The sequence below is a fragment of the Solanum lycopersicum genome, chromosome 3 (assembly GCF_036512215.1).
Source record: "Solanum lycopersicum chromosome 3, SLM_r2.1".
NCBI lineage: Eukaryota > Viridiplantae > Streptophyta > Magnoliopsida > Solanales > Solanaceae > Solanum > Solanum lycopersicum.
In genome coordinates, this window is record NC_090802.1 from 1,321,882 (window position 1) to 1,349,689 (window position 27,808).

Consider the following 27,808-nt stretch of genomic DNA (forward strand, 5'->3'; position numbering starts at 1 on the left):
AAATGTACGGTAATTACTAATATGGATGGTTGAGTACTCACGGAGGTGAAATAATTGAATTTCCTTCACTCCCAAAAAAATTGTATTGAAGATATAATATACATACAAACTTGTTGAATTTCTTTTATTAAAGTTGGTGGCTATATGTGTTGATTTTTGATACTATGATTTATTTCAATAGTCACAACAAATTAAAAGAAAAGACAATGAAATTTAATTGTTATTGATGTAAGTTGTAACGTGTGATAAGATGAGCATGAACATATGAAGATGAGAAGTCCATTTTATTAGGTATGATTATTTTCTCTAGAGCAGAGGATAATAATTTTAAACGTATTCTCTATCAGCAAGGTTAAAATAATCATTTTTAGGTACGACCATTTTCTCTAGAGCATAGGATAATAATTTTAACCGTATTCTCTATCAACAAGGTTAAAATAATCATTCATTAATCTACGATGCTATCATCTTTTTAGATATGATCATTTTTTAGAGTAGAGCCTAAAGCGAAGATAATAATTTTAGATGTATTCTCTATCAACCAAATTAAAATAATCATTAATTAATGTATTATGTCACCATCTTATTAGGTGTATGATCGTTTTTCTAGAGTAGAGCCTAAATGAGGATTATAATTTTAAATGTATTCTCTATCAACAAGATTCATTAATGTATTATGTCACCATCATCTTATTAGGTATATGATCATTTTTCTAGAGTGGAATCAAAAGCGAGGATAATAATTCTAAACGTATTCTCTATCAACAAGATTAAAATATTCATTCATTAATCTATTATTATTGACATGTTAAGGGAAACGACTAATCAATTACGTAAATACAAGCATTTACATAAAAAAAAAAATTATCACGATCTAATGGAATCTATTCTAGTTAGATAGGTAGTAGTTTCAAAAATAACATATTTTATTTTAATGTTTTTATAGAATGCAACTTGATCTGTCTGCATATTGTATTGATTCACATATTAGTTATGACCTTCCTCTAAATTTTTCTATTGTTTTCATTTCTTTAAGCTAAAAATAAAAATAAACGAGTTATAAATTAGTAATATTAGTAAATTTTGTTTAGTAAGTAATTATAAATAGATAATGGTCAATTGTCTTTTTTCTAGTCTATATCTAATACTGTTTAATATTAGTGTTTCTTATTTGAACTATTACAAATTATTTCCTTTTATTTTTTTATAAAAAAACTTATTTATCAAAAAATAAACTTTTAACTACTAGATCAAGTATTTGTATACAATCAACAAAAGATGTATGACAACTTAATTTACCCACAAAATTTCGGTCACAACTCACAACTAACTCATTAATTTGTATTTTGTAACTAGTTAGTGATAATTAAGATAGAAAACACAAATACCTAATAATTCATAAGCTATTAAATTTACGTAAATGTAAAAGTTTTCCTTAAGATTTTTCCTACCTTGGGACTATGTTCGGGCATAAAATATCGAATTGAATTGAATTGAATTTTTTAGTGATTTTGATATTCTTTAATTTGATATTTGCTATGATACTCGGGAGTTAAATTTTAAAATTATGATATTTGAATTAGAATTTAGTATGACACATTACTATCTTTTGATATTTAATATTTTTCGAATATTAAATTATTTACCTAATGAAAGTTATGTATCAACATAATATAACATTGGAACGGTTAATCTAACTACAGGAAAAAAAAAACTAATATAAATATAACAAAAAATATATCATGCTCGAGTTTATAAGTTTAGTTGAGATTAACAAGTAACATATTTTATTTTTCAATGTTTTTATATATTAAAATAACATGTTATATATGCAACTTGATCGGCATATTATATTTTAACACATAAAAAGTCTTCGTTCAAATAATTTGGTTAACTAATAACGTGTTTGAATTATTTGTGTTTTTTTTATTTGAATTATCATCAATTATTTATTAAAATGTATTTTAAAAATTGATCAGATCAAATATTTAAATACAATTTTCAAAAACGCCGTGGCAACAACTTCATTTGCCCATAATATTCATCCACATGCATGATAACTCATTAATTTCAATGTATATTTCGATAATAAATAATTGGTGATTGTTCAAAATATAAATATTTAATAGTTTAGGTAGAAATTTATAAAATATGTTTTTGATAAGATAAATTTATATAGTTTGTCATGTATGTCCAGTTGGTTATCCTTTTCTTTGAACTAATTAATAAATTTATGTATGTTGAAAGAGATAGGTTTAATCAAAGTTTCTTAGTCAAAATATTATATTACACATATAAGTTGAAAAAATAAATATAATATCAACAACTTATTGAATTTCTTTTATTAAGGTCGTTGGATCCACCAGTGTCGTATGTAATATGTTGATTTGTGATACTATGATTTGTTCAACAAAACAAGACGAGGAAAGAGCTATCGTAACAAACGAAAAGACAATGAAATTTAATTAATTTCGTTTTTATTTATATGACATAATTGTAATTTTAAAAATAAATTGTGTGATGAGACGATCATGATAAGGGTATTCTCCAAAAAATTTTAATTTATCGACAGGGCTAAAAAAATCATTAATATATTAATCTAGCCTTGACATAACATGGGACAGTTAATCCTACTAATAACAAATACAAACAAAAACATAAAAAATGTAACGCTCCAATTAAGTCCAGTTGGTTAGATAGGTAGTCGATTTGAAAACAACTTGTTAAATTATTTTAATGTTTTTATACATTAAAATAACAAAAGTTGTATCGCTTAATGTATTTTAATACAATGTAAAAAGTCTTCGTTCAATAATTTGGTTAATCAATAACATGTTTGAATTATTTGAATAATTATTGATTATTTATCAAAACATATTTTAAAATTGACTAGATCAAATATTTGAATATAATCGCCAGCAGACGCCATGATAACTTAATTCTCCATTAAAATTTTGTTCACACGACAACTCATAATTTTGACTGTTTTGATAAATAGTTGGTGATAGTACTTAGGTAGGTAATTTAAGTAGAAAACTGCAAAGAAATATATGATATATCGTGTGTGCTTTTGACTATCATCTCTCTACTACAAAATCGATCGAACCAAACCGCGAATTGAGTCAAATTAAAAATTGGAAATATATATATAAATTTAAAATTTTATTTTATGCATAAAAAATTTACTTTGATATAATTTCTAAATATTTCATATATTTTCATAGTTTTTATCTTTTAACTTATTATTTCTAAGTTTGAAAGATTAGAATTTTAAATGGTCCAATAAAAACTAATAACTATAGTCTATTGATGTTATTAACTCTAATTAAATTCAAATTAATACTATTAGTTCAACACTAAGACAACAATAATGTTGAATATTTGTTGTTTAGTTAACTTTGGTTTAGACAATTAAAATTTATAATCAAATTTTAATTTTTATTTAATATTTAGCCATGTAACTAATATTTCTTAGACTTATTTTAGCATGATTTTGTACTTTTAAATTATGATCATTTTAATTATGACTTATTAATTTGCAATATTATTTTATACGATTCATTATTATTTTTTGTTGAATATTTTAATGTCATTGCGTTATTTCCTTAAGAAACACATTAGATCGTTTCATTAATTGGTAGGACTAATGAAATATTTGAATACACGTTAAATTATATGTTTATACAACTCTTTGCCGAAAAAACTCAAGTTATATTAGTTTGATTTAGCTTAAAAAATTAAAAAATCAACACAAATAACTTGGTTTAATATTTAAGAAAATCAAATCAACCCGGCCATGTACACCCCTACAACTCTCTTTCCTTTTTTTGGGGCATGAAGTGTCATTTGACACCATTTTTAGTAGTAACTAACTATTCTTTGATAAATTCTCTCAAATGGTACTAACAATTTTTTTACATCGAATATGAGTCTTCTTTTAGGAAACTTGAAATGAAATCACAATTGAAATTTAAAATCTTTTTTTTCTTTTTGTAAATAGAGATTTGAAGTTGATATTCTTGCATATTTCATTAAAAAAAACGCATATTTGAAATCATGCATCTAAATTCTAGGGTTAACTACTTAGTTAAAAAGGATCGTATATCAGTGATAAAACCAGAAATTTAGCGAAGTGTGTAACTTTGTTATGAGTTGTGTTAAGGGTGTAAAAGATTATATGTATACTCATACATGAAAACTGAAAAGACTTGTACAAGTTATATGTTTTGCCAACTCTTTGTGGGGATTCGTTAGGTATAAAAAAATAAGTTAGTAGTATCTCTCTCCCAAATAAAAAACATGTCTTTTTACTACGCACAAAGAATAAGTATTGTGACTCATATATATATCACATAATTTTCTGATAAAGAATGTGCATTAGACCACCCTTCGATTAAGGTGGCTTCACCCATATGTATCAATACAAATTAGTAAGTGGATGATGTACCACATAATTTTTCAACAAAAAGAATCATGTGCACCGCGATTAGATGTAACACATAATTTTTCGATGTAGAGTGTACAGTAGATGGTCGTACTCGCCTAAGGTTTATGACAAAAAATGTGGACCTTTCGCCTAAAATTTGTATGTATCATCAATACGTACAAACTAAACTAATTAAAAGTATGAACATTGACATGTTTTATTTGAAATTATATTATTTATGACATAAAGTTACAGTTAAAGTTGTTTGTAATGTTGATGATTTGTACACAAGACGAGAGATAATCAAAGTACTATGAAAGAAGGTGGACGCTTGTGGTTGTGATCATATCTCTCAGTAACCTTTTGAGTAAATGACTCAGGCATCTTTATCATCTTGAATTCTTGAAGAGAATCTAGAAATTCTGAACCATCTGGGAGCGTTACCAGTTCATTGCAGTATTCAATTTTGAGATGAGAAAGCAATGGCATGGCTGAAATTTCTACCCTCCATTTCTCGAATGAGAATAATCTTGAGAGTTCCAAGTGTTTGAGCTCTTGAAAACCCGAAGCAGAACATACCATCTGATTCACTTTGAAAGCATCATCTTCGAGCACCAGAAGCCGTAGGTTGTTGAGTTTTTCTAGTGTTGGCATTGGATCTTCCTCCAGTTGAGTGCTACGTAGGACAATCTCCGTGAAATTTTGAGAGATATCAAAGTATGGTGGTAGCGTTTTAATATAACCCTCAAAAGACACTATTGGTGGAACCCCGGAATTTAATATCTCACGAAAGGCAGAGTGTTTTGTATCTGAATAACAATCAAAGTTTTTAACTTCAAGGGAGCAACGACGAAGCCCCTTATCACTCCTACTTTTCATAAAGTCAGTTATTAAATTAAGATCCTCAACACATACTTCAACCTTTGCATCTAGGTTCCGGAGTTTTTTCAATTTGAAGAGATGGCGTATCTCACACAACTTGGAGTTTAAATTCTTTAGTGTTTGAAGCTCTGCCAATCCATCAAGTCGGAGTTTTTTCCCATTTTGCAGTTGGAATACTAGTGGAAGATACAAATGTTGCAACCTTGCCATTTTCTGAAACACATTATATGGTATGATAGTGTTGTTGCCATTTTCTTTGTATTGAGTTCTCAAATCAAGGACTTGTAAGTATGACAGGTTGCTGATAGATGAATGCAGCTTCGCCAGGAAACATCCTTCGAAACTCAGATACCTCAAGAATTGTAGATCAGAAATGCCTTTTGGTAGTTCCCCTCTTGGAAAGTCTACCCTCCCGAAATCAAGAATCCTTAACGACTTGAATTCCTTTATATTTGACATTAGTGTGGATGGCCATGCAAACTCCCCTACAACTGATCTGATGATTCGAAGACTCCAAATGTTTGAAGCTAACTCTGGTTTGATTTCAGCATCATACTTCCCTAGATAAATCACGACCCTACGCGTCCTGCCAAAAGAAAAGGAAGCTAGCTGATTAGATAAATCCATGACCTTGAGAAAATCTGTTTCTTCCGCTTTTGAGAGACACATATCTCCCATTAATCCTACAAGGTGGCAAGACTTGATCACGTCTATTATCCGTCTCACATCTATCATTCCCTTCTGTGCTAGAACCTTCAATCGTTCTTGTGTTATGTCCAATAATGTCATCCCGCTTTCATGACCCTTTGATGATGATGATATCAAACCCTCAATTTCCCATAAATGAGACAACTTCTCTGGTTCTATCTGTGAATCTTCTCTGAATTGCCCCAAGTATAGAAAATATAGTTTTTGATCATCCAGCAACTCAGCATAACTTGGAGCCATAACTTGGGAAACATCTCGTCGTGCATTTTTCTGCTCTGTGATCTCCCACTCACTTGCATTCTTTCCTGCTAACTGTTTCGCAAGTGCAATAATCGCCCCAGGTATACCTTCACACAGTTTTACCATTCTCTCCAATATTTCCGATTGGATTTCAGCTCCTCCTGGTCATAAAGAAACAACATATATACCATTACTCTCTGATTTTTTTACTAATAGTACTAAAGATAGCATTCCGATTAAAAATATACATACCTGGCCAAACCATCTCCTTAAATAACTTCCAGCTGTTTTCTTCGGTTAAAGGCCTCTTTTCATGAATATGAATTGCTTGAGTTATACTTTCTGCTACTTGTCTTGCTCGAGTCGTAATCAGTATGATGCAACCTTTAGCTCCCAGGACAGAACGCAACATCCGCCAATCATCAATTGAGCCTACTCCTTGTAGAACAATCAACGTCCTTGACATTTCAAGATGTTGTCTGACACAATCTTCCAAACTAGTTGTGGACATGTCAACATACTTGTCATCTATACGACTTCCTTCAAACAACTCGAAAACATGTTGAAGTGCGTCATGGGCATTGATGTTTTCAGATAGACGAATATTGACAAGATGAGGATGTCCAAACTCTTTAACAATGCGAGGGTCGTTGTATATTTCATTAACAAGTGTAGATTTTCCCATGCCACTACGTCCCCATATGGGAACTGCTTGGAAATCGACTTCTGATGATACTTGTGAATTAAGTAACAAAACTTGTATTATCTCCTCTTTTTCGTCCTCCATTCCAACAACAACTGCACCGTCTTCATGGTTGTAAACAAACTTGTTGTTTTGCCTCATCAATTGTTGGTTGTTGTTGGACTTTTGCAATAGAGCAATTCCTTTCATCACCCGACACAAACTCGTGATATCAGTCATGGCCTTTTTCTGGGCAGCACCATGTCTGTTTAAAAATAAATTGGATCTTGATCTAACGCCATAAGTTTGGATCGCATTCTCCACCCTATAGACGTGCTCTTCGATTTCATTTACTTGCTCCCTATCTGTTGTTTCCAAATTCTTGATACAATGAACTGTTTCCATGATTTCTTCGTATGCCTTTGATCCAATTAGTTGTGTTTCTTTAGCCAAAGCCAATTGTTCAAGCTTCATCGTTGCAGCTAATTTCTCCATTGCAGCTACGAATCGTCTTTACGCTCTTTCTCTATTGTTGTGAGATTTTCTCTATACTCTGCAACTCTTGGGTTCGATCTCTAATATGAACTTACAAATGTGCCAATAATAAATCAATCAACTATTGTGAAATAGGAGTTATAAGGCAGAGAGGGAAGACCATAAAAATTGCCGAGTTTGAATTTGTCAATTTTATACAAATTTAAATGTATATCCACAAAATTATAAGATATAAATATTAGCTAAAATCAAATTAAATAACACCGACGTTATGCATTTCACTAACCAAAAAAACTTAAAACAGAGAGGGAGTACTATGTTGAACCAGCTCTCTAATACTATAAAAAACTAAATACTTATATATTTTGGTACCTTGTTTCATTTTATATAACCATCGATCTAGTGCAATTGCATCATTATCTTAATATTTCTTCTCATTTTATCTTTACTTATTATTTGATATTCTTATTTTATTTCACCCAACTTTTTTTGACATAATACATAAATGTGTCATTTAACTTGACATCATTTTATATTTATGCTCTAACACTTTGAATTTGCACAAATATACATTTAAACTTACGTAAAGTGTGAGAATTGAGTTAGTAATATTATAATGTTTATAAAAAGAAAAATAGATGGCATCGCCTATTTTAGTTCATTTATTCAATTTGTAAGATTTTTCATCTGTAAAAAGAACGATGAATATATCAAATAAATTTAGTTTACATCTCTCTAGAATAAAATTGAAAAAAAATAAGAAAAAAATATCATGAATATTCATGTCTTTCAAATTTCATCGTTCGATTAAGCTTAATTTACATCATCTTTAAAATATAAGTTTTTGTCTACCTCAATTTTAAGTTTAAGAGAAATTGATATTTTCTTAAAGAGTTCTTTCGAATTAGTATATAAAAAGAAAGTAATGTAAAAATAAAATAAACGACAAAGAACAAAAAAAAAAAAAACTCGCAAATCAATCTAGAAATCCCCATTGAGGTAGCCTCTTTACATGTATTTGAGGGGTTTTTAATACATATAAAGAGGCTACCTCAATGATTAAGGATATATATATATATATATATATATATATATATATATATATATATATTTATCATGAAAAAAAATTGACCCTATGTATTACAATGTAATTTTCTTACGGAATTTGCTGAACATCTCACCTTCATGTAGATCCGTCCTTGAATATCATCTATTATAGATGTATTTATTTTATTTAATTTATTTAAATTTAAATATTTACTTGTTAGCACTCAAAATTGATAGACATATACATAAAATTGAGTCTAAGAACAGTACAATCAATTCAAATATTATACTATTCATTTAACAAAATATTAGTAATAGATACATTACGAAGAGTCCGTTTGGATTGACTTAAAAAAAGACAGTTTTTAAGTTAAAAATAAAATGTCAACTTTTAAGTCAAAAACAAAAAATAAAAGGAGGTTTACCTTTGATTTTTGATTTATTTTAAGTCATTTTTGACGTATTTTAAGTTATTTTTTATTTTATTAAACACTTTTTAATTTATTTTAAATTATTTTCTTTACTTATTTTAAATTATATTTTACATTTATAAATCAAAAACTTAAAATTCAATTTAACTAACTTTTAAGCCCAATCAAACATGATCTAAGGAGCTGTAGCCCAATCCCCTATTAAGAATAATTATAAATAAAATTTATTCAAATATTATATTGATCAGCAATTCTCAAACACAAAACAAAATAATGGAGTTGGGAGTCAAGTTGTGAAAAAATTGGTTTATTCCCTTTCTCTTACACAAAACACAGAGAGAATAAAAATGGCGGAAACAACATTGGAGTTTGCGTTAAGCAGCTTAACGCAACAATTGGTAGATAACATGGGTGTAATTGGTGTGATAAAGGATGAGGTGAGTTGTCTGTTAAGTGAACTTCATCATTTGAGAGCTTTTCTTATCGATTCCAATAGAAATCGGAGGGGAAGTAAAATTCTGAAACATTTTGTGGAAGAGTTGAACAGAGCAATCAATAAAGCTGAGAATTCGATCGATAAATTCATGATTGAGGTCACCTTACACAAGAAAAGGGGGATTTATAGGATTTTCGATTTGTGTTATTTGGTAAAAGCCAAGCGCTGTTGCTCTGATATCAGATCTATTATGGAGAAATTGAAGGAAATTCGCAGAGATACTGCTTATGCCCTTTCTCTGTCTCTTCAACTCGATGATTCAAAACAAACTGCTCATCAACTCAAAAGGGTACGCATCTCTTTCTTCTTCTTTTTTTTTTCCGAATTTTATCCAAAACAATCTCTCTATTTGTGCGTTTGTTTATGTATTTTAGAGATGATCAACTTCAAGACATTTGAAAGTTTTACCGTAAATAAATATTTGAAGATGAATCTAAATGCTAGCTAAAAATTAGTAGTACTAAATTATCTAATGGTTTTTTTAAGAGAATACTTATATATATATATATATATATATATATATATATATATATATATATATATAAAAAATCATAAAAAATTCTCAATAGAAATAAGTACTGGTTTTAAAAAATTAACCTCATTTTTTTACCTCTCCAAACCCAACATCAATGAAAAAACACTACATTAAAAAATCTTTAGGGGCAATTAATTAACAATAATAGTTTAGTTCTGAAGCTGAGTCATCTTGGTACAAGGGGGTTCCGACGGAAAATTATACTATTTATATATGATTAAAATAATAGTTTATGAATATATAGTAGATGTGAAACCCCCTTCAGCTACTATGTGTGTCTATTTCTACGAATTTTGAACTCTCTAATTGAAAATCCTGACTTCCCCACTGATTTAGTTGCAGTTAAATATATCATTTTTAGCATTAATTAACACTCTTTATAAATATCCCTAAATCATATAAACAAAAATCTTATGACACTAAACTAATGTTATTTAATATTTTATAAAATCTTATGGCGCTAAACTAACATTATTAAATATTTTAGCACTCTTTTTAGTGATATGCTTATTGTCGATATATATATTTTTTTGTTGTAGTGAAAAAACTCAACCCCTCTTTTATTCAGTCATAAATGAGTTGGGTCACGTCTAAATTAGAAAAAGAAAGATTGGATTTTCTTAGCTGGATCGTTAGGAAGGGTGAAAAAAAAAAGTATGTGATAATTTTTTAAAGCCACGTGACTTATATATACACGGTTTGTTAGATGACAAGGATATATATGCACCATTTGTTAGACATTTAGGGTATATATGTACCCATTTTTTTAACAGAGAATATATTTGCTTTAAAATCACAAAAGGTGAAGGTATATTTGCCCTTTTTTTTACAAAAAATTACTTAAACTTAACTATGTTTTGTAACACCAAAATCACAAAACTTTGAGTATGTAAAAATAAAAATGTTAGAAAAATAAAAACACATTAAAGAAATTAAAACTACCATTCCCCAAAACTATCAAAAAAATAAATAAATCAATATGATTCATTTTCATGAGCGGAAATAATATAAATATTAGTTCACTTCAGTTCATTTACTTGAAACAACTTATTTTCAATCTTTACGACATTTTTACATTAAATTAAATCTTAGGGAGTAATAATTACTACTACTTGTATGAAAGTAATAATCTTTTGATAATTTTTTTTCTTTTACTCCTCTCACTGAAACCAACAATCGTTGGGTTGTAGTTTGAGGGTGCTTATCAGTCAAGCAACAACACTTATTTTGTGTCATGTTTTTCATTTTCATCCACCCTATTAAATTGGATTTGTGTTTATTAGATTAATTTTTTGTAAAAAGAGTAAAAAAGTAATATCTATTAAAACTTTGTGTTAATAGGCTCAAAGTTCTGTTATTTTTGATTTAGAAAACAAAGTCAAAGTGATTTTGGTGAAAAAAAAGTTATGTTGCTCACGTATGGGATCCTCCAAAAAAGTAGTGGATTTTTGGAGGATCTGCGAGCAAAGTGATTTAATATGTGATCATCTATGAAATTTACCTGTAAAAATCGTATTAGAAGTTTGGTTGAGCAATGATATATATATATATATGTTGCTCTGCCTGAATTTTTTCATTTTTCATTTTTCATCTCAGGCTCCCGTAGTAGAGGAAGATGAGGTTGTAGGCTTTGATGAGGAGGCGGATGAAATTATCAACCGTCTTCTTGGAGGATCAGATGATGTAGAGTTTATCTCGATCGTCGGAATGCCTGGTCTTGGCAAAACAACTCTCGCAAATAAGGTTTTCAAGAGTGTTGGATATGAGTTCTACAATCGTATTTGGGTATATGTCTCTCAGTCGTACACCCGAAGAGACCTATTTCTTAAAATCATCAACCAATTCACCAGAAACACTGAACAATATCGATATGTAACTGAGGAGGCTCTAGCTGAAGTAATACGCAAACATTTGTTGTTCGGAAAGTATCTGATTGTATTGGATGATGTGTGGACACAGGAACCTTTGGATGATGTCAAAATTGCTTTACCAAACAAGATGAGAGGTAAAGTCTTGTTTACCACTCGAGATGACGAGGTGGGAAAATTTTGTTGCAATGAACCTCATCATATAAAATTCCTAACCGACCACGAATGTTGGGAGCTACTACAGAAGAAGGTTTTCCACAAGGATAAATGTCCCCTGGACTTGGAAGTACTCGGGAAGCGCATAGCTAAGAAATGTATGGGTCTTCCTCTTGCAGCTTTGGTGATTGCGGGAGCCCTAACCGGGAGAGGCAAGACTAAAAGTGAGTGGGAAATAGTGCATCAATTTGTGAGTGAACACATTATTAGTAGTGATATTAGGATGACCAAGAAATTGGTGCAGATGAGTTGTGATAGTTTGCCTGTCAACTTGAAAGCTTGCTTCTTATATTGTGGTGCTTTTCCTAAAGGTTCCGAGATCCCTGCTTGGAAGATAGTCCGGTTGTGGATCGCGGAAGGGTTCATTCGAGAAACAACGGGATCAAAAATTGAAAGTGTAGCAGAGGGTTACTTGAATGAACTTGTCAGCAAGAGCTTACTGATGGTAACACAAAGGACATCCAATGGCCAAATAAAAACATTCCGCGTGCATGACATGTTACATGAGTTCTGTACGCTCGAAGCAAGTGAGGAAAATTTTTTCAAAGAAATAAAACTAGGTGTCGAGCAATCTTTCCCCAGAAACCAGGAATTATCCACATTTCGCCGCCTCAGCATTGATTCTTCTGTTCAAGAATTCATTTCTACCAACCCGTATGGTGATGGCATTCGTTCATTCCTCTGTTTCTCCTCTCGGAACATTGCGATGTCCCCATATGAGTTAGAGACAATCCCAAAATCCTTTCCACTTCTGAGGGTTCTTGACATTGAGTCCATATTATTTGAGTTAGAGACAATCCGAAAATCCCCATTCCGGAAGCAGTTCTTTCAGCTATATCATTTGAGATACCTTGCTATATCAAGTGACTCGTTAAAGATCCTCCCTAAATTCATGGAGGACCTGTGGAATCTACAAACCCTCATAATTTCGACTCAACAAGAGACATTGAACATAGAAGCAGACATATGTAACATGCCACACCTTAGGCATGTTCACACAAATGCCTCTGGTAAATTGTGTCCCTCTGTCCTAAAAACAAGAAATCATCGTAGTGCTTTACAAACGCTTTCTATAATAGAAGCTGAAACCTTGACAGAGGATGTGTTTGCAAGGTGTCAAAATCTGAAAAAGTTGGGTATTCGTGGGGATATGACCAAGTTGGTTGGTCTATTGAAGTTAGAATACCTCGAGAAATTGAAGCTAATGAATTTAGCAAGTGGGAAGTTGCAGCTTGATTCAGAAAATTATGGATTCCCTCGGAGGTTAAAGCAGTTAACTTTATCGGGTACGTGGTTGGATTGGGAGGAGATACACAGAGCAGTTGGCCATTTGGAGCTTCTTGAAGTGTTGAAGGTGAAAGAGAATGCATTTAGGGGGGATTCTTGGGAGTTGAAGAAGGATTACGTGTTTCCTTGTCTTAAGGTATTATGGATTGAAAGGTCAGAACTAGTTTATTGGAAGGGTTGTGATGAGAATTTTCCGAGCTTAGAGAGGCTTGTCCTTCGTAATTTAAATAAGCTTGAGGAAATCCCTATAAACTTTGCCAACATAAGCAACCTGAAAATGATGGAACTGGTGAATACAACCAAATCAACGGTTAAATCTGCCCAGAAAATAGAATCCCAAAGTGTATGTACTGGATTCAAGCTAACCATTTTCCCGCCCGATACATAACTCTCATTGCAACTAATCAAATCTCTTCAGAGGTCAGCCAGTTACTACTTTCTTTTGTCAACTGAATGTCGTCGTGTTTATGTCCTCCTTGCACCCCTTCTTTTGGCTCTCAACTTTCTATATCTGCAACTGAATTGGTGTGCCTATATTCTCCTTTGGTTTTGTCATTTTGTGATTGGGATTAGTGTGCTCTTTCTTTTTCTTTATATATATATAAAAAAAATTATGTTTCTTATGTATAATGTACTTCTATATCTCAAAACAATAATTATGGCTTTCCATTTGATTCCATTGATAATCTTTCTAGGAGAGACTATGAGATTAAATTGGAAGTTTAAGTTGGAGAATACAGTTTATTGCTAAGCACAAGGCTATCAAGCTTCCATATCTGTCAATAGATTTCTTAGTTTATAATCGCATTCACATGTTTGGATAATTGTTTAGAGTACATACTTTTATCCAACCGACAAAAAAAAATGATATGATCGTTAACCAACAAAAATCATAAAATTGGTCATCAAAAGTGAAGCCACCTATTTAACATGGGTTATATCACTACATCATCTTATCATATGAATGCCAAGAAACAATTGAAAAACAACAACATTTCCTGTTGGGAAAGACTTCATAGGAAACTTATAAGTACAATATTTTTTTTCCATAGAAATAAATACACAACCTAAATAGTGAATGTTGAACATAAATTGAACACATAACTGATTTAACATGAAAAAAAAAATAGATTACGTACCCGTCCAAATGTTGCTATGCAATGCAAAATTTGGGGCCATTTGGCCATAGATTTCCCAAATAATATTTAAGAAAAAATTTGGCAAATAATGTTTGTCCATACAATTTGTCATTATTTGGCAAACATCCCAAATTTTTAAATACTAATTTTTTTCTAATATTTGGATCATATCTCATTATTTGGGATCTTTTGAAAAATAAAATTTTTCAAACTTTTATCTTTTACAAAACATCCTCTATAGTAATTGTTTGCATGGTATTGCATAATTTTTAACGTGAACAACAAAATAGTGATGAAATATTTAGTGAACATCAAATAACGATATGATTGTTGATAAAAAATAATAAAAAATTAGCTCAAGGTAACAAAGTCATGTGCTTCATCTACTTCACCATGTATGAAATGATGTTTGTTGCACTCACTCCAAATTATCACATTGTTCTAATGTTATGGACACTATTTGTTATTGTTGTAACGAACATCCAATTGACTTGTAATACAAACTTATAGTTAGTTTTGATAGTTTTTAAAACTTATAGGTATAAATCATATTTTTTCTAAAAATGTAAAATATATTTTTCAAATCCTATGATCAAACACATGGTGAAATTTCACTCAAATTTTCACTCAAATAATATTTGCCAAGAATATTTGAAAATTTATGATCAAACGTTCGCTTAGTATGAAGCATAGCAAGTTAATGAGAAGGATCAATAGTTTATATAGGGGAAAAACTCTAACATAAAGAAGAGGTAAAATATAAATTATTAATTTATGTACCGCAATAAAAAGATACATAAGAAATTATATATAATTATTAGTATTACCGGAGGAAGATCAAAAACCAAAAACCATTTAAACTGAAAAGTAAATTGACTATAAAAAGATGAATAATCCTCCACACTTACCCTGTGTTATGCTCTACTTAAATTAAAATTAAATGGGAGTTGGATAAGTTATTGCAGCAAAATTATTATCATATCATATGATATAATATTATAAGTGGGAATAAAAAAAGTTAAAAGTTGAATTACGATTTTACCCTTACTATAAATTAAAATATTATAAAACATTTAACTATTTAATTTCAATATTAAATTGTTTCATTTTAATTAAAATGTTGATAGACTTTTCCACTTTCTTAGGTTAATTTCTAATTAAAATATCTAATTTAATAATACATGTTTTCTATAATTATATATATATATATATATATATATATATATATATATATATATATATATATTCTCTTTTTTGAGATTTTAAATGTCTAAATAATTTGATTAATGTTTTATTCTCTATCTATAATCACCTTGATTAAATTAAATTATATTAAATTAGTTAGTAAAAAGAGCAACCCTCCATCTCCCCATGTATAAGATCATGATTATTTCATTAAATATATGAATTCGTCAACTTTTCATCTTCTCTTTTAATTATTAATAATACTCAGTTATGAGTTAATGACATTAATAGTCTTTAATTTCTTATCTTAATATCAAAAATTGTAGAGGTAAAGTTATGGTCTCCATTTATAATTCCTATGAATATTTTTTTAAAAAAAAACTAAATGGTGAGGCTCCTAAGCCTCTTTTATATAAATCTCTAACTAATGGAGGAATATTTTTTGTTCACAAATTACCTTCTTTTGATGAGATTATTCGGCGATTTTCAGGTACCATTTATGTTATTTTTTTTTAAAATATAATAATATTATATAAGATTTTAATAGTGATATTTTGTATCCTACTTTCATCATTATCACTTTAGATGACTATTTTTTCAACTGCTTTGTTATTTTATGAATTCTTATTCATATTATATGAGCTCATAGATTATCACAATATATTATTCTACTTCTTTTATTAATGTGGATTGTAGGGACACGTACAAAAAATTGATGGTTATTGATGGAGTAACTCATTCTTCTTATTGAGATTTTTGTAGCTTTAATGATTAGTCATCCATAATTTTTCTAGATATCTTGTTTGTTTACAATTTATGTTTACTTCTTTTTTAATATTATTTTTTATTTAGATTTCAATTTCATAATCGATAAGCTACTTTTTAAAAACTGAGACATTTTCAAATTGATGTATGTTCAAATAGTTTATGTTATCGACGTATATCATGAAGAAGACTCTTGAATTTGATAGGATATGGGAGAAAGAGTCAATAAGAACTCGAAATATTATATACTAATTTTGTATTTATTTTTTAATCTACATTATTATTGATCAACGTCTTATGAAGCATGTGTACATTGTATTTTTTTCCTTCTCTATTTTTTCTAGTGTTTTTTTCGTCTCTATTAGACATCTTAATTTAGTTTTCTATGAAGTCGTAAGTCTAAATACTTGTTTGAGCTCAATTTAGTCATTTGTAACTTTATTAAAAGTTTGTTAACTATTAACCAAAGTTTAAAAGTTATAGTAGATTGCTTAAAAAGAACTAATTTGAAACATCAAAATGTGCCCCTCATTGGTGTTTTATGGTTATATTATTAAAGATTTATTTATAATTTTTATATTATATTATTCATTACATGTTGTTTACACACTATATGTTTTCATTGCATTTTAGTCATTCTAACATATCTAGGAACACACGTGCGAAACACGTGTCCAGAAACTAGTATTATTATAAGCATGAAGCTCAAAACTTAAAAATTGAATTACCATTTTACCCCTCTAATAAATTAAAACTTATATAATTTTTATATATATATATATATATATATATAATCTTCTTATTCTCATTTCATAATTTTGACCTTTCAAATTTCTAACATAAATAAAAATAAAAATAAAAATGAGTAATTATCAAGAAATTAAAGTAGATTCATGTATCTTTAAAATTAAATTTCATCTCTATCTTTTTTATATTTATTTTAACAATAATTCATGTGACTTTTCATGTTTCCATAATTTTGATCTATAAATTTAACTTTTTCAAGAAGAACTTTTATTTACCACTCCTACAATTCTTGTATGTAGGAACTCTAAACATGTGAAATAATGTCACAATTTGATGCGAAAGTTGTGAGATTCCCTAATGCAGTTACGAAAATAGATAAGAATTCAATTACTGAAGCATCGGAGCTTGATGTGTTAGTTTTATACTTATTTGTAGTAAGAATTATAATACGACTTTTTTGTCTCTCTTCATATAGTTGAATTCTTGTTTTATTAGCAAGTTGCTCTAAATTCATATTTATATTTTGTATGCTTAAATGTTCAGTTCACTATACAGACAAACAAAATGAAATGCCTAATTATCTTGCTCATGTGTACCTTTTTTTTTCTCCGTACTTATAATTTTTACATATACATTAATTTTCATCTTTAAGAATGAATGTGATAAAATAGGATGTTTACTTTTTTTTTTCTTTTTATGGAAAAAAAAGGTGAAACATATAATATTAGATTAATGGTGGATAAGTTAAGTATGACAGAATTAAATTTTATATAAAAATAGTAGTTATTCATAAATATCTTGATTTTTAAAATATAAATGATAAAACTTTTTACATCTTAGTTTTAAATATTTATAGTTAACTAATTAGTTTAAAGTGTTTGTGGATAAAAATTTAATACAATACTTAAAACACATTCATTAAAAAAGTTGAAAGGTTTTATTTTTCTTCACTCAAAGTTAATCTTACACTATCTAACATTATTCTACCAATAAAACGGAACTATCAAGAAATTTAATTTAGATAGTTGTTATTTTTCCTTTTAGCTTTGCAAACTTATTTTTTGAATTACAAACAAAGTTTATTTTATTAATTTCTCATATTATTATCTCGATACATTCACTTGGAGGTCAGAATATTGGAGTGTCACAATTAGTAGTAAAACAAAGTATGAAATCTCAATTAGACATATTTTATTATTTAGTAGTATTATCTTTTAAGAAATAATACACTCATGGGTTACACGCGCAAAGCGCGTGCCCGAAAACTAGTTTAATAATAAACGTCAAACATTCATTAAAGAGGAAGATAAAAAAAATATTGTATGCATTAACTATCAGAGTCTTTGGCCAAAAACATCCTTTAATTATACCTCAAATTTAAACTACATTATTAAAATATTATTTATTTTAGGTTATTAATTTGCTATTATATACAACTTTCCCTTTCTTTTTAGTTCTTTCATTTAAAATTTTGTTCTGTAACATGTTTAAGACCAACAAAAATATCACACTCAATGAAATTTCATAAAATGAGGTGTGGGGAATTTTTTTCTTTCAAAAAATCAAAACAGCATATCAAAATTATTTCTAACCAAAAGGGCAAAATCGCTCTGTCAGGAGCGATTTCGAAAAAAAATCAACTAAAATCACTGCCCCAACATCGATTTTGTCGAATTTATTTTTTTAAAACTAAAATCGCTGCTCCAGCAACGTTTTTATCAAAAAAAAAATCAAATGTTGAAATCCTTGCTATAGCAGCGATTTTATCAATTCTTTCTTTTAAAAAAATTGATTTGTTAAAAAAAATATTTGGTGTGGTTAGTTACATTAGAAAGTAAATCAATTTTTACTTTAACATCAAAAAGAATTTTCCATGTTAGAAGTAGACCAATGTAATCAGGAAATCGTTGTTGGAGCAGCGATTCCAATTTTTAAAAAAATATAAACAATTCAATTAAAACGCTATTGGAGCAGCAATTTCAATATTTTTTAATGTTGTACCGACCTTAATTTTGTCAGATGGAAATCGCTCCTGACGGAGCGATTTTGCCCTTTTGGTTAAAAATAATTTTGATATGCTGTTCTGGTTTTTTTTAAAAAAAAATTGCCCTTTTGACTCTGAACTCAAAATATAGTAGACGCAGACCTTATCATAACCTTTTCAAGATAGAGATGTTGTTTTCGAAAAACTCTCCACCGAAGCAAGTTAAAAGAAAAACTATAGTGATAAGAAACATGATACTACCTATGTTCGTATTTAGTTGTCTACTTTAGAAATGACACACATATTAAGATAGCAATAATTAATGTAGTGAAGTTATAATTTTACCCTTATTAATTATGATTTCAAAAAGGGACATGTGGCGTAATCTTATCCATCTTTTTGATATTTAATAATTGTCGATCGGCGAATAAGATTACGACATGGGTAGGTTTGTTAGTATAAAAGGGTATATATGCTCTAGTTTTTGGACAGCAGGGGCACCAATGTCCCAAAGTATGACGGATGGTATCTGCATGCCATTTACGGCAGTTTAGGGATATATTTGTCATTTTTCCCTATTATATAAATGCTTTTGAGATTAAAAAAATAATTGCTTAATAACTAATTTATGAATTCAAAAATGCTCAACGGAAGTTGATTGATGATTTAAGGTTATAAAAATGAAACAATAATTGAAGGTTATAAAAATGAAATAATTGCAGCAACAAGATTTAGATGATGAATTAAGCAAGCGTTGACCAGGATGTCGGAGATAGTACTCCGGTCCGCCGGTGAAAGGCTTCAGAATTTATTATCAGAAGAAACTGCAGGATTGGATAGCTCTGTTAGGGAAGATTTAAACTCCATACTCAAAAAGCTACAGTCGAGTTATATTTTATTGAAAGAAAAAAAGAGGGAAAATGAAATTGAAAACAAAGTGAGGATAATTGAAAAACTCAATTATCAAATCGAAGACGAAATCGAATCTTCAAAAACGTGGAGATTTCTTAGTTTCAGAATCCCGAAGATCAAATCAAAGATGGAGACTATCCTCAAACAAATCGACAATATTGTTATCAATGGAGTAAGCACCTCCCTCCTTCCTCTTCGAGACCAAATCACCAACATAGTTGGTCTCGAAGAAGATATTGGGCGAGTGTGCAGATCAATGTTATCTGATTATTCATCTTTTCCGTCCTCATCATCCTCCCATATTGGAGTACCAGTTGTTATTCCAATATACGGAGTTGTTGGTTCAGGCAAAACTACACTTGCTAGATCAATACATGAGAATTCAGCCATTGTTGAAAGGTTTGAGAATCGGATATGGATTGATGTTCCTCACGAAGACTTTGATGTCGGATACATACTTGAGAACATAATGGAGTCAGTAAATCATGGATGGATGCGGTGCAGCAGCTCCAAAAAACAATTGCAGGAACGTGTTGGGAGAATATTTAATTCTAAGAGGAGCTTATTTGTATTTGATGATGTGCGATACATACAAGCTTGGGAAACTCTTTACGGAGCACTACCAGAATTATACTCGGGTAGTTACGTACTTGTAACTACCCGAGTTGAATATGTAGCGAAATACATATCAAAAAAACACAGTCAGCCTGTACATAACATGAATTCCTTGAACGAGGATGATAGTTGGAGATTGTTCGACATGGTGTTATCTCACAGTCACAGGGCATCATCATCAGGTCAGTTAATTTAATTCTACTCTGCTTTTGTTTTAAAAGTGCCACTAAGTGATACTTATTTGAAAAATAATAATAGTAGATCCTCTCATATGATATGTCTAATACAGTATCTAACTCTGTGCAGATAGGGAAATGGTTAGATGTTGTTATGGGTTACCAGGGCTCATCAAGCATCTTGCATCGTATAAAACAAGTGATCAATCATTTATCTCTGAATACTATTGTCTACTTTATAAACAAGAGTTACCAAAGGAATTGCAACCATGCTTTATTTACTTAGGTCATTTCCTAGAAAATCAATTGATAGATCCAGAAAAGTTGTCCCATTTATGGATGATCGAAGGGTTATTATCAACAAGACAAAGTGTTGTTAAAGGGCATCAGAGCATGACTGAGAGATATCTGAAAGAACTAGAACGTATGGGCGTGGTAGAGCTGCAACCAGAGGAAGTTCCAACGACCAACAAATTATTCAAGGCTTATCGCTTTGTTCAAGGTATGGAAAAATTTTGCGTCTCAAATTGTGAAGAAAAATGTTTTCTCAAAATCATTGATTTAAGACGAGAAAACTGTTCACTCTCATCGAGTGACAGACCACGTCGACTTGTGATATATCTAGGTAATCGCACAGTTGAGATTCCTCCTAAAGTTTCTAAAACTATTCTTAGTCTTAGAGTGGTTCTTCTTGGAAATCAGCACACCCCAACTGAAATGCTAAACCTCAAGGAGTTTAAAGGGCTCAGAGTTCTTGATTTTGATGGGATTGATTTTAAAACACTGAAACTACTGACGGGTATTTCCAATCTCGAGTTGTTGAGGTATCTGAGCTTAAAAGGGTGTATCCTCGATGCGTTGCCATCATCTATTAGCAAGTTATCTTACTTGCGAGTATTTGATCTGAGAGTAGAAAAAGGAGCATCCGCTATAAAAATCCCAAACGTTCTATGGGAGTTGAGGAGGCTGAAACATTTATACCTTCCGCTAGAATTTGCAACTCAAAATGGTGAAAAACTCCGACTCAATAGCTTGACACAACTTGAAACCTTGGTGAACTTCAACACGAGCTTGTGCAGAGCTAATGATGTCTCAACACTTTGTAAACTCCATTACCTGGAGGCAAAGGTTGAAAATAATTTCCCCGACTTTGAATCAATCACCAGTTACCTGACTTCAAACAAATGTCCGCTACATTGCTCCATTGACATCATAGATTTGAATTGCTCTGCACCCGAACGTAGTACTGTACTAGAAGAATTCTTAGGTTGTGAAGTACTCCAAACCTTGAAATTCAAAGGATTTATTGGACCCCTATTACCATCTCCTAAAATCTCCCCGAATCTCACTCAGTTACGTCTTCATAAGTCTTGTCTTAAACAAGACCCCATGCCAATCTTGGAGAAGCTTCCTAGTTTAGGGATTCTAGGCCTCAATGATGATGCCTATATGGGGAAGGATATGGTCTGTTCAGCTTCAGGTTTCCCTCAGCTCAAATGCTTACAACTCCTCAATTTGTCCGAGCTGCAGAGAATCCATGTGGAAAATACAGCCATGCCTATACTTTCCAACATAGAAATCGACAACTGCCAGAAACTTGATATCAACAGCATTCAACAGTTCCACGCAGTATTGCTTGAAAAAAAACAAACAAGAATCTGATACCTCAAACAATTTTTATCTAGTCCTATTGTAACTTGTTGTAATGTTGCTTCTTTTTTCATATGAATGTTTATGTTGCTTGAGACAAAATCAAGTTTTTAACATTTAACTAGACATTTCTTATCACATTCTGAAGAATCTAATCGGAGCACATAGTTTGTAGAATCATTGAATTATGTTTCACTAGTCTTAACAGTGGACAAACTACACTAGAGAGTAGAGAATCAGAGTCTATGAATCATGCCTTAATCACAGAACGCTCTTTAGGCAAGATGTTTCTTGATCATGAAATATATAGCAACACCTGCATTCTCTACTATTATTACCCAATTCTTTCAAAAAATAACCCAAACCCTACCCTACCCTAAGTTGCAACATGAGTTGAAGAAACAAGGCATAGAAGGACTAGGTTACAGCACAATGATGAACAACACAGCAAAGATCACAAAAGTGATGATAGCAGAAGATGAATCAAAGGTCACTTCTTTCACTATTAATCATGAACACTTAGAATGGATACCAAATCCAAATGTACAACGTTCTGCGACTAACAGAATTAAAGTTGAAGGGTATGGGTTATAATAACAGAAGGTAAAACTAACTATTAAACAAAAGTTGAGGTAAGCAAGCCAAATTAAAACTAGAGTTAACAGAAAAATATTATGAAATAGACAAATTGTAAACTGAAACAACAGCAGCAAACTACAAAAATTAAAGCAGACCAACCAATCCCATTTTGCATATAATGCTTGCAAGAATAAAACTGTCTGTAGAACGAAACCAGTAGGCCGAATCTATTTAGCCATGTTTAGTTTCTTTTGAATATACTCTTATTGTATTCAAATAAACTTCAAATTATATTTGAGATTTGAATAACACTCGGAGTTGTATTTTCCACTTTCATTATCCTATTTGGAGTTTTCCATCCAACTAAGGAAGTTTAGTAATGGCGATGAGATAGTATCACCAAGGGTAAAACTAACTATTAAACGAACCTCAACCATAAGCAAGCCAAATTAAAACTACAGTAAAACATAAAATATGACAAAACAGGGAAATAAGACTGACAATTACTTGTTGTAAACTAGAAATAAGAACTGCAAACTACAAAAATTAAAGCAATCCCATTAAGCGCTTTACGCTTGCAAGAACAGCAAGAGGAAACTGTCTGTGGAACGAAATCAGTTGCGTGAAATCCTCTGCTACGTTACTAGGTGACTTCTCGGATGAAATTGACCACTATGATCAGTGTTGTTGAGCCTGCCGACTTGGGGCACCACCACCATAAGGTCCATTTTGCTGAGCACCATAATTACCAGAACCTTGTGAATTTCCACTAGCATCGCCATAGCCACTGCCCATGTAACCTCCACCTGATTGCATATCTCCCGATGCACCACCTCCATAAGACCCATCATTTCCGCCATATCCACCATAGCCATAACCTTGATTTCCATATCCTGTGGCTCCAGTTGGAGACTGGCCAGCAGCAGATCCACCGTTAGCAGGCCCACCTCCACCACCAGCACTTGAAGCACCCCAGGATACATTACCATAGCCCATATTACCATATCCAGAAGAAACCTGAGAGCCCCACGAGCTTCTTGGTCCACCAGCTTGACCACTACCATAACCGGTACCAGGCACATTTGGATTTCCAAAGGCAGCACCTGCAGCACCACCATATCCAGGATTGACACCCCCATAGCCAGGATTGGCTCCACCGTAACTTCCATAAGCACCATAACCCATGCCATTGTTGGACGATCCATAACCATAACCTGCGGTACCATATCCAGAGGAACCATAAGATGGATAACCACCTCCAGTGTTTTGTGATTGCATGTATCTGTTGGTATCCATTCTGTCATAAGAACTGGGATTGTCACCATACCCCTGGTAACTTCCACCACCCATACCACTACCACCATTGCCCGTGGAACGACCACCAAAACCAGAATTACTATCTTTAGGAAGAGCACGTTTTACTTCTACTTGTTTCCCACTGAGATCATGATATGCCTTGTGTAAAACCCTATCTACTGCATCTTCGGAATCAAATGAAATGAAGCCAAACCCACGAGGTCGGTTGGTCTGTTGATCATACATAATTGCTACATCAGTGACATTACCATAAGTTTCAAAGTAAATTCTAAAGTCATCCTCAGTCAGAGTGGGAGGCAATCCCCCAACAAATATTTTCTTAGTCCTGGTATTTCCACTGCCTCCAAAACTTCTACCACCACCCATATTTCCAGATTTTGGACCCTGTTGTTCCTCTCTGGACAAGGCCCTCTTAGCCTCAACCTATAAAGAAAAAAATGTCACATAGCTAAGTAAAAGAACATCAAATTCAGATGCAAGCAAGACAGACACAAAAGAACAGATTTTTTTCAATTTTCCATCAACTAGGTTATTACTTGGGGGGAAACCTCTAGTATAGACAAAAAATTATCATCTGAACACTTTTTTTTAACAAAGAGTGGCTTATTATGACTTCCCGAAAGTACAGATGAAACACGCCTGGATAAACAAACACAAATGATTTGACATCTTAATAGAAGTGCCTTAACCGAAGTGGTGGCACTATGACAAAGTATAAGAGCACTGAACTGTGAAAGAAAGAAATTATCACAAGAAACTTTCCATTTGACAGTGCAACTAGCAACAAAGGGATGATTCAACAAATGCACTATTGAGTCACTAAAATGTTCAGAGCAAATAATGCTCTAATCTAGAAAGAAAATGCATGTTTACCTAAAATAAATCACTATCATTGTGCTCTAATCAGTTACCTACTTACTATCACCACTACAGAACTCGTTCTGAACAAACCATTATCTATTCTCATTAATCATACCAAAAGAGGACATTAGGACTAACATAAACCCACCTGCACCCTATCAACCAAAAGAAAAAATCATCTCTGTCAACAAGTCAGCGCACTGCATAACAACAATATCTACTACTCTATGCACCACATTTTAGGACATTGTTTTCAACAAGTCAGATATTATTTCATCATCATCACATTAAGAAAGTGTCAAAAACATCGGGGAGGAAACAATCATCCCACTTCTCATTCATTGCATCAAGTGCATGGCTTGATAATGAAACACAGTTTGCTGCACAGTTCCAGCTTTGGAAGGCACAATAGGACACATCACATAGCAAATTATGTTCTTTTACAAAACTTACCATTATGCAGCACAAGCAAAAAATTATACTACAACAACAACTACTACTGCTGCTATGCATCGATCCCAACCAAGTCTACCCATCGTATAACAAATAATTTAATTCGAGAAACTTACAAATTTACAACTCTATTCACCACATTGTATATACAGTCCTCTAATCAACAAAGAAGGGCTCATCAACCTAATATTTTTTCTGAAACAAGAAAAGGAGCATAATGGCAATAAGACACCTGTTGCATCAAAGTGCATGGCTCAATCAACGGAAGAAATCTGGTCAAATAATTCTAGCTTCCCAAGGGACAACAGCAACACACACTACAGCAAAAATTGCAGCACAAACACAAAACACCATTACACAGCTCATTAAGAAACATTCAGCCCACTTGGCACTCAAACACACAACAGAACTACTGCAAGGAATTAGTTAACCTCATCCACTGATTTGAACATTTGAAAAAGGAGGATACAAACAACAGTGTGTACTAACAAAACTTACTCGACAAACTATTATTTACAACAAAGCACAAGATACAGACATCACTTAAGTATAGGAGAATTCGTCTAATCACAAAACTGTCGAGAGATACTATTACTCATAAGAAACGACAACACAAAAGATGCAGACTTTACTTTAAACATCAGGAGAACTTGATAAATACAAACCACAGCCAGAAGAAGATAACAAAACCAAAAAATTTCATGAGCATACACCAGCTCAAGAAATGAAGTGATCTGAGAGACCCAAGAAAAGACTTAAACTTTAGTACCCAAAGAGCATAATCAAACTAAGATCATATCTGTATCACAACTCAACAAGGATAAAGACATGCTTAAAATGATAATCAGCTACCAAATAAAGACCGCACAACTCAAATGTCACGATAATAGACACGAAAGCACAATTTAAATTGGAAATGCCACATTAGGAAACAATCACAAAACAGGCACACTTAACCAGAACTCCACAACCCAGGGAAAAAAAAGCAGAAAAATAAACAACACACAAAAGCCACAAATAAAAGAGGAACTTCACATCATGATAACAGAAGCAAAAACACATCCTAAATTGGAAACGTCACATCAGGAAATGCCTAGAAGACAATCACAAAATCAGTACACGTAACCAAAACTCCACAACTACAACATTTCAAATAAAATCAATAATCACGAAAACTGTCAAACTAATGAAACCCCAGAAGCTAATACAGAGAAACAAACAAAATTAACGAAACCCCATAAGCTAAAATCGCGAAATAAACAAAAAAAAAACACAAAAAATCTCACCGTACGTCCATCAATTACATGGGTATCCTGAAGAACCCTATCAATAACACTAGGATCTGCAAATACAACAAACCCAAATCCTCTAGGCTTCCCTGTAATCTTATCCCTCATTACTACAGTCTGTACAACATCACCATACCCTTGAAAATACTCCTTCATCTTCTCCTCTGATGTTTCCCATGATACCCCACCAATAAATAGTTTTCCTTGATCTGAATCCATACTTTTTTCTCTCTCCCCCTATACTTTTTCTCTCTCTATCTATATATATTTAAGATGTATATGTATGTATAACGAAAAAATGTAGATTTTTGAGTGTGTGTGTGAGGGAGAAGAGAGAGTGAGGGTTTGTGTAAGAGAAAATCTGGAAAAGAGGCGCAGACTAGGGAAGCGAATAGTAGTGAAGGATTATGAATTTTGGGGACAAAGAATGAACGGTTGTGATTTGATGAGATCAATGGTGGTGATTGAGAAAGCAATTTTTTGATAATTTTATATATTTTAATTTTAAAGGAGCATATAAATATTAACAATCAAGTTGCGGTGAGACGGTAAGTACTAGAGTTCAATTTTAATCAAAAGGATGTTTGAGTTTGATGCAGCGAGTATGCTAACACACACAAAATCATTAGCCGATTTTTTTGGTTTTTGGTTTATGTTAATCCATGAATATTTTGATGATATGGCTTTCAAACGAATTTTTTGTGAAATTATTATGGAACCCTCCGTAGAGAGTTGGGGAAGTTGTATGTACTGTCTCACCATTTTAGAGTTTGTTTTAGACATTCAAGGGTCAGTTTACACGAATTAAAGCGATTTTTTCAGT

General features: G+C 31.5%; 3 protein-coding genes across 3 annotated transcripts; 1 reads left to right on the forward strand and 2 right to left on the reverse strand.

Annotated features, from left to right (window-relative positions):
* Positions 1 to 4,641: 4,641 nt before the first annotated feature.
* On the reverse strand, positions 4,642 to 8,172 carry LOC101245131 (probable disease resistance protein At1g58390). The gene is made up of 2 exons (XM_004234191.5): positions 6,509 to 8,172; positions 4,642 to 6,417 (listed from the first exon to the last, which is right to left on the reverse strand). Exons 1-2 carry the CDS (start codon positions 7,431 to 7,433, stop codon positions 4,730 to 4,732), a joined length of 2,613 nt encoding a protein of 870 aa, XP_004234239.2. The 5' UTR covers positions 7,434 to 8,172; the 3' UTR covers positions 4,642 to 4,729.
* A 972-nt stretch (positions 8,173 to 9,144) lies between these two features.
* On the forward strand, positions 9,145 to 22,624 carry LOC101264592 (uncharacterized). The gene is made up of 4 exons (XM_004233999.4): positions 9,145 to 9,696; positions 11,539 to 13,698; positions 19,882 to 20,842; positions 20,967 to 22,624. Exons 1-4 carry the CDS (start codon positions 9,259 to 9,261, stop codon positions 22,496 to 22,498), a joined length of 5,091 nt encoding a protein of 1,696 aa, XP_004234047.2. The 5' UTR covers positions 9,145 to 9,258; the 3' UTR covers positions 22,499 to 22,624.
* Positions 22,625 to 23,501: 877 nt separating this feature from the next.
* Positions 23,502 to 27,476, reverse strand: LOC101264892 (heterogeneous nuclear ribonucleoprotein 1-like). The gene is made up of 2 exons (XM_004234000.5): positions 26,983 to 27,476; positions 23,502 to 24,805 (listed from the first exon to the last, which is right to left on the reverse strand). The coding sequence occupies exons 1-2, from the start codon at positions 27,202 to 27,204 to the stop codon at positions 23,744 to 23,746; spliced, it is 1,284 nt and encodes a 427-aa protein (XP_004234048.1). The 5' UTR covers positions 27,205 to 27,476; the 3' UTR covers positions 23,502 to 23,743.
* Between the last annotated feature and the right edge of the window lie 332 nt (positions 27,477 to 27,808).